Source organism: Tupaia chinensis, unplaced genomic scaffold (genome assembly GCF_000334495.1).
Source record: "Tupaia chinensis unplaced genomic scaffold, TupChi_1.0 Scaffold139943_1, whole genome shotgun sequence".
Taxonomy (NCBI): domain Eukaryota; kingdom Metazoa; phylum Chordata; class Mammalia; order Scandentia; family Tupaiidae; genus Tupaia; species Tupaia belangeri.
The window spans coordinates 3,256,150-3,267,991 of record NW_006199822.1 but is presented as its reverse complement, the minus strand read 5'-3'; the positions used below and the strand labels follow the sequence as shown (position 1 = coordinate 3,267,991).

Here is an 11,842-nt window from a genome sequence, read left to right as displayed (position 1 = left end):
CAGTCCCTCCTTCTCCATTCTCTTCTTGGGATTTGGGGCACACATGTACACACACCTGGCATGTTTTTTCAAGCTGCTGGGTTTGAGGCTTGAACCACACAGTTGGCCATAAGGGATCCAGCTGTCTTAACCTTCACACCATCTGCTGGTCCTTAGTTTTTGATGAAACTCGCTCCACACCATTTTCTATTTTTTTGGGGGGGGGAGGGAGAGGGTTTTTGTTTGTTTGTTTGTTTTTGTTTTTGCTATAGGGTGTGTGCACTCACGAGAAGGACAGAGAGAGACAGAGAGACAGAATGCAAGAAATCACCCCCCAGGGGAGATGGCCACGCCACAATCCCTTCTCCTCCATTCTTCTCTCAGGATCTTGGGCACGCACACACATGTGCCCAGAGTGAGTTTAAGCCACCAGGTCTGGAACTCAAACTGCAATCGACTACGTGGGAGTCCAGTGACATAGCCATGGCAGTGCCCTGGTCGTGGAATTCTCAAAAATCCACAAGGAGCCGTTTCCACTGTAAGCACACGAGGGTCATTTTTATTTGGGTTCGAGCCAGGACTCTCCATCTTACTGACCCAGAGGGTCAGAGTTGAGAGCCCCGGTGTTAGTTGGGCTGGGTTTTTTATTTGGCTGTTAAGGGGGAGGTCAAGGGATACTAAGGAATGCACTCAAACAGCTATACATTGGCTATAGATTTTAAGAAGCAAGTTGTCCTTTACTGATTGCTCTTTAGACCGTTAAGTTGGGCAAGAAAGTTACTTCAGGTCTCTGGTATTTCTTTTGTTCTTCTCATTATGACCCTCTCCTACATGATTGGCTGCCTCCTTGAGATGGTGCTGATTCTCAGCAAGGTGGGTTTAACAAAATGGAGTTGCCCCGAAAGAAGTGGAGTCACTCTGGCCTTTATCATTATGCTAACTGCTGGTCCCCATACCATTTTCTATAATGGCTGTATTTATTTACAGTGCCACCAACAATGTATAAGCATTCCCTTTTTTCTGCAACTTCTCCAACACTTGTTATCTTTCATCTTTTTTGATATACTTACAAATAATTTTTATGGGTCATATTGAGTATTATAATATGTAATTCCAAAACATGATTACTTTGGAATCAGGATTGTTTTGATAGCAACTGAGAAAAAGCAGATGTCAAAAATGCTTTCTGCCCTTCCTCTATTAGTCTAACAGCAATACATAAATTCAGAAAGGTATGTCTCTTTCTTATACCGCGAAGGACAGAACTCTTAATCACCAGGAGATAACTTTAGAACTTTATCAGTTTAGAGGTACCAAGCACCAAGAGGGACCTACATAACAAATCTCACTACCTAACCCTTATCTTCCATTAGTTTCCCTCATATATTACCTTTCCCCATATAGTTTCCTTCATCTTCTCACTTCTTTCCAAATATTCTGCTCTTAATTCTTCCACATGTATGAATGATACAAATGTTAATACACTTTATTTGTTTTTGTCTTGTTAATCTGCCTTTTGCCAGTTTATTTGGTTGGTCCAGTCACTGAACCTATGAGGGTAAAAGAACATTTTCTTACCCTATAGTCATTTTTCTTAGGATGTTTAATTTCTCTAGAGAATTCACCAATGTACTCCTCTGTGGCTGCCTTCTGATTAGCTGGGTAGTTTTGAAGCTGAGTTTGGAGGCTGGTGGTCTTCTTGTTCAGTACGTAGACTTCCAGGTACCCACTCCTCCTCAGTTTTCAGTAGATGTTCCTCCCCTGCCCATTGGTCTGGGATCTAAAGTCACTCTGGTTCAAATCTCCCCACCTCTGTCCCTAACCATAAACCTCCAATGTCCTGCAGTGGTAGGGGATGTTAGGTATTCTGGATGGTGGGCTGGGGGAGGGAGCTTGGGGTTTCCCATTATGCTAAACTTCAATGCCCCCTTCTCCCTTTCTGGCTTCTTGCCTTTTCCTCACTCTCTGTGGCTCTTAGTGACTCGAGCTCATGAATCTTTTCCATGGTCTTGGAGTGAAATGGTTTTATTCTCATTTTCTTCCCTCTCTGATGGTACCCAGTCTTTAGTTCCTGATCTTTTCTATTTTCTTCATTTATATTCCAGTTTCTAAGACATGTTGGTGGACACCTCTTGTTTGCTTTTCCCAAAATTGTTTATATCTTCTTCCATGTACTTGACAGAGTATGGTTTCTGAATAGAGAAAATTTGTTTTTTTAAATGTGAGTTATGTGAAAGGCTACTACTTTTATAAACAAATAAACTGCAGCCAAATGTGGGTGAATTGACCCCAAAGATCACTGCTACTAAGTACTCAGTGACTAGCAGAACTGGAATAGAACTGAACAATCTGAGTTAGCTTCTGAGGTGAGATTCATTGATCAGTGGACTCAACTGAGCATCTTTCAAAAATAAGATTAGAGATCTGAATCCTCTTTTTCAAAAACTGTATTTTAAGAAGTGCAGACTACTTTGGAGATTCCTACTTCCATCTGAACTCCTTTGGCCCATAGGTCATGAGAGGGTCCCACCAGGACAGTTACAGACTATTGGCAGCTCCAGTAGCAAACACTCATCTGTTAACACACCATGGACATGTGCCTGGATGCTTTGGAAAAGGCATCCCTACCTGGCAGCCTATATCCCCTGCAGAGAGAATGTAGCTGGAGACATTGTGGGCTGCAGTTTTCAAAAGTGCTTGAGAGGGAGGGAAGAGGAAAGGAAGGGGGCTGGCATGCTCCAGGAAATTAAAGAATGTCTGAACAGTGAAGCGACAAGATGGTAATCACTGCCAGGCTGGCTAATTGAGACTTGGCTTCAGGGCTGACAGCAGAGGAAGAGTGGTAGTCTGGTTTTAGGACCAAGATTAACAGGAGAGAAAAAAAGATCTAATTGGAAGCTGCATTAACTTTTTGAAGAGGCAGATAACGGCTGAGAGGCAGGGTGATTCTATTCATATAGACAGGCTCATAATGGAAAGGAAATAGAAGATTAATCCACTGTGGATTCTCTACGCTTGGGCTGATTTAATATCCAAAGACCTCCTCTAAGCCTGCCTTCCCTTTGCTGTCTCTCAGAGTTGTTTCCGAACTTGGAAGAGAAGCATTTATGTTAAAAAAAAAAACCCCTGAGGGGCTGTGAAAGGGTGATAACCTGGTGGTGCTAGAGAGTTGGCTGTGTGCTGTGGCCAGATGCAAACAAGGGAGACTCCGGGCTATTCAAGGCTTCTTAGGGCATCTAGGAAGACTTCCCTGGGGCTGTAAAAGGGAGGCCACTAGCCAGGTCTGAGCCAGGCTCAGTATCTTAAACAAGTTCACAGGGAATTTGGCATTGCTATTTTGTAGGGGCTACATGTTCAAGTGTTGGGGTTTGAAAGGTGCAAGGAGGCCACAGAGACAAAAGTGAGAATAGAAAAGGAGTTTATTTGCCAACAAATTTTATAAAGGATTCCAGGCTTTTAAAAGTGATCTCTAATAAAATATAATCATTAAAAAAAAATCAAGATGACCCAAACTGTTGAAGTATGTTCATGGCAGGCAAACAGTAGTTTTTTCTTTTGATTATCACATATACAAAAGTAATCTTGTATAGACACATCAGGACTTGAGAAGTCAGGAATAAGATTTCCAGTTGTTGATATTTTTTAAGAAATTAATGACCCTAATGGCTCTAGGTATCTTTTATTTTGAAACTAGCACCAGACAGGGCAATCCTGGTTTGTTCCTTGTTATGTTGTTGATCTCGGATGCAAAGTGCTTTCTGGCCTGGGGCATGGTTAGTATAGTGTCTCTTTGTCAGTTTTGCTTTCAGAGACTCTCCTAGTCCTTAATCCCTCACAAAGGTACCAATTTGATCATACAAGTTTGCTTAGTAACTTGATGATTCGCATTGTTAATTTGATGCATCCTTTTATTTGGTTGGTTTTACTAACAGGAGTGTAACAAGGGATGTTGATTAATGCACAGATACCTCTTTGTGATATGGTTAATAAAACAGCCATAGGCTACTAAGGCTTTGGGAGTTCTTTCAGTCTGAAAGCTCTATAAAGCCTTCAGGGCTGAAATTTTATTATTTTTATATGCTGAAAGTGTTTTCGTTGTCCTTGTTAGCTTGTCTACTGGGACCAGGAAGCAAGAACTACACAATTTTCTCTCAAGTTTCACAGTACCTGTAACTATAGAGCCTTTCTACCTTTTCTCACTGTTCCTGGCCAGCCAGCACATGCATTTGTTACTATCTATGAAACTAAGATTTCATATGCCACAAAAAAGGTGCCAGGCCAGTGTTTTAGTAGGAAATTTATAGGCATCGTTTTCGCATTTGATGTACAGTTCCTGTTCTTTAATCCTAGGCATATTGTACCCAATTAAATAAGATTTGTTTTTCCATGTGCCATTTCTGGCATGGTCATGATTATAAATTTGACCTTTCCAATTATTGTCTGGTAGAAAGCAGGACATATTAATAATCTCTTAGGAACTAAAAAGTTACTAATGTACTTTGCATAATATTTAACCATTGTCATCCCTACTTTGAGTTTTGTAGAAAAGGCTATTAAATTTATCTCACTCATTACAGAATCATTCATCTTAGATTTTCTTTCTGTTGATTTCTTAGGTTATAATTTCATTCAGATCTTTCCTTGAATTTTTTTCTTTTTTAAAGAATTATTTATTTAAAATATTTATTCATTCATTTATTTTTAATTTGACCAGACAGAGACAGAGAGAAGAGAGAGAGAGGGTTAGAAAGCAAGCCACCAGGTCCAGGACTCAAACCGTGGTTGGCCATGTGGGAGCGTCTAGAGCCTTAACCACCACACCACCCATTGGTCTGAATTGTTTTCTTTTGAATGCTGAAAGTTCAATTTGATCATACCATTTGAAGGGTGTTTTGTGAAAGTTGTCAGAATCAAAATGGAGTCCCTTGTATTAAATAATGTCAAAATCCAAACAAACAAAGAAGTAAATGGATGGATGGAGTTGGAGAAGGCCACAAAGGGGTCAGTTCTCATGCAGGTATGCCTGCCACCAGTAACTGTCACAGGGACTCTATTAGAACCACAGTCTTGCACAAAGGCTACTGCAACCTTACCAAACACACACACATTCTGCAAGGACATCTTCCCAGTCTGTTTAATCTTGAACTGATGCCATTCTTGGTATTGATTCTGTAGTCAAGAGTTATTGTATCAAAACAATTTATGTACTGCTCCTCTTTTTGCCTTTAAAAAAATTTCCTTTTACCTCAACACCCTTAGATGTGCTTACAGTCCCCATAGTCTGCACATACTGGATTTGCAAATCCCCTGCACACTCATGAATAAACATATTTTTAGAGAATCTATCTCTATTATATAGAGGTTGACAGTTTCATTCTAATTTAATATATGGATAGCCTACTAAATTGAGATTTAGATATACTGAGAAGAAATAAAAATGGCTTTCTCATATGTCCATTAAAAACACACCATTAATCATACCTGAGTCATTTTCATTTGCTCCTAGATAATTTTTTGTTTTGCTGACCTTAGGTTAATTAGCAGCCTACTTTCATAAATGTATCTGCTTCTGGACTGAGTCCTGGGATTACTGACCTAGGTTCTTGGTACAGACCGACAGATGTCTATTGGTCATAGTGGTACCAACTTATCCTGGCAAGCCTGGACCTATTAGTCTCTTATTTTAATATCCTAGTTAAGAGAATATGGGACATGGGACTTACAAAGGCTATTTTGAGATTTCTTCCAGAAGACTCCATTTCTGATCTGCAGTTTGGAGCAGGAACTTGTAGGCAAGTTTGAGGAAAAGGCAGAAAACAGCTGTCAATTGAATGGCTTAGGTTAATTTATTATAATAAATACCAATACATAATATAAGAAAGAAGGATGGCAGACCTCTCTTCCTCTCTTTTAACTTCCAAAGAGTTTATGCACTTTCCAGAGAGAGATAACCTGCTCAGTGAGCCCTGGTTACACTGTAATCCCTTCTCTTCTATTTCTCCATCTGGTAAGGATGTCAAAATTGCACACTGCATGTACTCACAGTGTATTTTTCAAGCAGCTATGTCCAAGACTTGAATAGCACAATTGGCCCATGTGGGATCCAGCTCCCTTAATAATCAGGCCACAGACTGGTCCTAGTTTTTGAACATGAAAAGAAATTTTTTTTTATAAAGGCATACAAACAAAACAAATTATAGGGATATAGTCAAGAGATGTCAGATGTCCTTAAGATAAACACAGAAAGACAAACAGATTTTTTGTCATCTTCCATTAACTATACACTAGCTTTTCTTTCATTGCCACCCACAAGAGACCAGATTTTTGAATGATGTAATAAAAGCCAGGCTTCCTATGAAAGTCTTAATAAAATAGCAACCAATGCAACCTCACCCAGAATCAAAACACTGGGGATAAAAACAAACAAAAAACAAACCCAAAACAGAAACAGAGTGAATGAGACCTATAGTAGTATTCTGGCACAAGAGTCTCCCTGCTAGAAAAAACTTGCCTTGATTTGTAAAGGTCCACATGATGCAGTGTGACTGTCAACCATGTAGTTTAGTTGGCTCTCATAAATGACACCCCAGGGCATCTGAGTGAAAGCTCCAAATCACTTGTTCACAGTTCTTCCTTTTCATGGTATTTTATATTCTCCCTGTATTATCCATGACCATGCTAATGAATAAAATCCCAGACCCACTTGGCCTGTCACAGGGAATAATACTCAACTCGCTACTTCAGGACTGTTCTCCAGAACAATAGTTTCCAAATTGGATATGGGATTTCTTATGGTAATATGTATATTTACTACATTTTGGCTGTGGATTAAGTAAATAATAAGCCTTACAGATGAAGTAACCAGTACTTCATAAGGATTTTGCACTGCTGTGATGAGTATAATACAAGCCAACTTAGAAATGCATTACTAGTCCCTTTGTATTCATAGAAATGAGTTCATAGTCTATTGGTCATTGTCAATTTTGACACTCAGTGGTCACTACGGTTGGTGTGACTTGGCATGGGTAAGGGTACAAATAGTGCTGTGAACATTTTTTTACATGAAGATCTTCATATATGCATTGAGGGAAATTTACTGGGGGTGGTAGGGACTGTCATATATTAATTTGTTTTCTTTTCATTGTCACAGTAAAGATTGGGATGGAACTTACCTGGTACTTCCTGAGGGAAACTCTGCTAAAAAGGTAGGGGAGGAGCTTGTGTTTTCCCACGGTAAATTTCATAAGAGAGGGAGGTTCCTGGGGAATAAATGTGGTCTTGTTTTTTGTGTTTCAGGTCGAAGTTCTGGTAGCTAGCTTCTTCTGGTAACCCACTCTTTCAGGAACATTCCCCAGAGCAGTAGTTTCCAACTTGTGCTTTCCCATGTTCCTGGGATCTGCTCTGCCCTGAGAGGGTAAGTAAGCTGAAAGTATGGCCTTGGGAGCTTTGGTGGGGTGAAAGGTTCCTTGGATTATAATTATGGTGGGACTTGCTTTTCTTTTTTAAAGTTTAATTATTCATTTTTCCATAAGCAAGAGAGATGGCATGAGGGGGAGACAGACACATGGAGTGAGACACACAGAGAGAGAGAGAAAGATACAGAACCCCAACAGGGTTCCAATGCTACATTGCACTCCCAGCCTTTAGTCACCTCCAATCATGGGCACAAAAATTGTGCCTGGTGTACTCAGTGAGGTCTCCAGACTTGGACCATCAACCTTGTCATGTAAGATTGCCTTGCAGAGCAACATACTTTATCACTGTACCACTATCTGGCTCCTTACCTTTCTTTGAAGACCTCCTGTGAAAAGGCTCTCTCTCCACTTAGGAAGTACTATGATAGTGGGTTAAGACCATTAGTTTAAGAAAGGAAAATAGAAAACAAAAAAGAGTAGGAAGTACTCATCAAGAAATGTTAGCTTGAGAAGATGGAATAAAATTAATTGTGCTGAATAAATACTGAGGGCTCAGACTACTAACTTAAGAAAATCTATGTTAATGTTCATGTGAAGGAAATTAAACTTCCTTGGGAGTATTTGCAAATAGTAACGCTTCTAGTCTTATTTTTATAATTCAATTTCATAGCTCTTTTAGAGAATTCTGTTTTTATGTTTCTAATTCACTTTTGGAGTCTGAAAGGTCTTCATTCATATTGCATCATTCTGATTTACTTTGTAGCTTGGAGTATTTCCTATCCTTCTCATTAGCTCTCTTTGCAAGTCAAATACCCATTCTTCAAGAGTTCTTCGGGTGGTGGCATGTTTTCCTGAGTTTTCTACCAGATTTTATCTAAAATGAATTGGATAGGTCAGTAACTCTTCCTGAATTATCCAGTTGGAGGTAAATTCAAGTGAACACGTGACCCCTTTATATTAAGTGAAGGATAAAGTTTGTCTGACATCTAAACTAATTCATTGGGCATATCTCCTGGGAGAAAATGGTCTTTATATTTAGAGAGTTTTGAAATCCAGAGAAAGCATATTTAAATTGTGGACAGTTGGTTCCAATTAAATAGAGAAATAATATGCAAACATTTAAATGTATGCAATATTAGAGCTAATGAGGCAGTTAATTGCCAGGCAATATCTTCTTTTTAACATTATTAGAAACTTTAATTTGTCTAACAGTTTTATGTTGTACTTGGCTTTCTTTGAGAATATAAATGATAGATATTTTAGTATGGGCCACATGATTTTATAGACCTAATTTATTTCCCCTATTGCTGTATTAATAGAATGCTTTCATTTAATATATACTTTTTTTTTTAATGAAACAGGGAATTTATTAAAGGAGAGGGAAGGAAAAACAGAGCTCCCAACAAGAGAGGGGTCTCCTAAAATGGATTTCCAAGGAAGGACTGTGGCAAGGGGTTTTTATTTGGGTCAAGAAAGACTTTGTCTGGACCTATTCTAGGTTGAGCTTATGCATGTATTCCCCTCCTGAAGGAGAGGGGTGCATGCTGGATGGGTCCAGTTATTCTCCTAATTTTGGAGTGGGTACCATGGTCATAAGATCCTTTGTCTAGAAGCTTTGGGGCATGAAAATCATTACCTTATCTTCTTCTTGGAATGTGGGGGGGGTCAGGAAAAAGCCTTTGTTTTAGATCTAGTCATACTGCCTAGGTTAATCACTAAGCTGCAAGGTCTCTCTCAAGAGCAAGCAGCAGAGCAGCTGTGTCTCCATCTCAAAACTTAGCCATTTTGTGATTCCATTTTGGACCCATACCCTAACTATATTTTTAGGGTGCCTGTCCCCTACCTCATTCTTCTCCTGCAGGGGAATCCCTCACTGCTACTAGGGGCAGAAGGGTCAAAGACTGTTCTGACTTCTTTCTGCTGAAATTGTGCAATGATGGAGGAGGGAGGTAGCAGGTAAGAATCCTCTACCAGAGATCTATCTAGAAGCCTGTGCTAGAAGTCATGATGGGTGTTCACTGGAGACTTTGTCCCAACCACCATTTGTAGCTGGATGGATTAAAGAGAAGAGCAATTCATTATAATAATGATGTAGTAGACAAAGAAATTTAGCTAGTTCTATTGTATATAGGACTTAAAATTAATATCTGGAATTGCGGCTGACAGCATAATATTAGTACAATCATCTTTAGAACAGTTATAAACAAAACTTTTAATTTTATCAAATTTAACTCTAAGACTCTCCCAATGTGACTGAAACCTTCAATATGCTGTAGACTTGCAGTTTCTTTCCTTTTCTTTTGCTTTAGCCATTTTCCTGAAAACAAAAAATTTACTATACAAAATACTTTCTGTGTTAAAACTTTACCTTTTAACTTTTTTTACTAAAACTGTATTTTTAGCATTGTAACCTTCCTTTTATGGACCCTTTTTCGTGCACTATTATTTTTCCCCTTGTTTCTTTTTCATCTGATTGTACATTTAGAAATAACATTAACCTCTGATTTAGACAGAAATTATAAAAGAAAACCTAAAACACCATAATTTATTTTTAAATCTGTCATTAGTTTCTAATGATCTTAAGTCTTATAATGGCATAATTTACAAATCTATGCTGATGGAATATCTCTACTTTAATCCTTCTAAGAAATTGGCAAAAGCGCCATTACCAATCACACACATACAGTAATTCTTCAATTTCTATGTGGTTTTGAACAGTTGCCTAACAATCTGGAAATATATCTTAGCCTGACTTAGGTAATCGAATTCAAAGGTAAAGTTTAACATGCTACTATATTTTGTCACACTGACTCAAAAGCGTCTGACCTTGCAAATCACTTATAAAATATGTAAAATGTTACATATTCTTACTTTGATAGTACACACAAACCACACAAAAATATCTTTCACTAAGTAAAAGGCAGTGTTTTGGATATAGAGAATTCTAATTAAATTGGCAGAGTTATGATCAAATATATAAAGTAGACATCACTACCTTATCTTCAACCCTTGCCTTTAATGGGTTAATGATCACAAATTAAAACACAGGTGAGTCTGCTGGGTTTTGAGAAGTGAAGTGATTTCTCCAGCATTTATATATTCATATAACCAGTTACATGTAAGCCTAAATAAAACCAATCTCCAGTAGGCTTTGGGATGGTATTCACCCTCTTTGTAGAAAGATGAGCATCACTAATGAATAACCAATTATATCTTTAAAAAAGGCAAATAGTGATGGCACTTACTGAACTAAAATTACTATCAAAAATTTAAAAACCCAACAATATTCATTTAACCACAAGCCAGTCTTAATTAAATCAGGGTTGTCCAACAAAAATATTCCGTCAGCCATTCATGACCTGAGTTCTGGTGTAGGAGATCAATTAAAATATGGTACACATGAAAAAGATGAGATATTTCTGTTTTGTCGTAAATAAGGCAGTGGCCACCTATTACTCATTAGTAGCTTTTTAAAGATAAGCTATCATCTCTGCTGTTTCTGACTTCTTTTTAATGCCAGCGAAGATCATTTTTGTTCCAGGGATGTACTTCTTCAGATTCTCCAAATACTCCCTCAGTGTAGCCTCTCCCTGGGTGATGCCTTTGATCTTGTTGGCATCTGTGTAAGAGAATCCAGGGGCCTGACCTGTCTTCCGCCCAAATAGATCATGGAGATTTGGGCCAGTCTTGTGCGTGCCTCCCTTTTCCATAGTGTGGCACTGGGCACACTTTTGTACTAAAATCTTCTTGCCTTTCTCAACATCACTCATTTTTAATTCTCCCTTTTGTCACTTGGTAATACAGAGTTCCTGCTCAGAAGCCAGATGTCCCAGTCTCTCAAAACACTTTTTATTCAGTACTTTAAGGGTTACCTCAGACTTGTCCAGTGAGATTGCCATGTGTCCAATCAGAGCCATTGGGGTCAGTTTAATCTAAATAGAAAGCTTTCATTTCTTTTTCATGAAAGCAAGGGGTGGGAGATGCAGGTAGGGCTGAGAAGAGGGACTGGTTTTCTTAACTTTTTTATTTTTCAATAATTTTAAATTTATAAGTAGGTACAAAGAGATGTTTAGGGAGGTCTTAGATACCTCAACTATTGTCTCCTCCCCCTCAGTATTAACATTTTAAAAAATTATGGCAAAATATCAGAGCTAGGATTGACATTAGTACAATCTATAGAGCTTATTCTGATTTCAACAGTTATACAAATACTAATATGTGCCAAATATGTGTATGTATATATATATATGTACATATATATATATATATATATATCTGTGCAATTTTATCACATGTGTAGCTCCATGTAACCTTGACTATATAGTCATTTTTTTTCCTTTTTTTTAAAGAGAGATTTTTGCTATGGGGCACATATGCTCACTGGACAGACAGAAAGAGAGATAAAGAGACAGAAAGTGAGAAATCACCTTCTAGAGAGGATGGCCATG

At 38.3% G+C, this 11,842-nt stretch overlaps 1 protein-coding gene across 1 annotated transcript; it reads right to left on the bottom strand.

Moving 5' to 3' along the window:
• Positions 1-10,812: 10,812 nt before the first annotated feature.
• CYCS (cytochrome c, somatic) lies at positions 10,813-11,164 on the bottom strand. The gene has a single exon (XM_027765933.1). It carries the CDS (start codon positions 11,162-11,164, stop codon positions 10,865-10,867), a length of 300 nt encoding a protein of 99 aa, XP_027621734.1. The 3' UTR covers positions 10,813-10,864.
• Between the last annotated feature and the right edge of the window lie 678 nt (positions 11,165-11,842).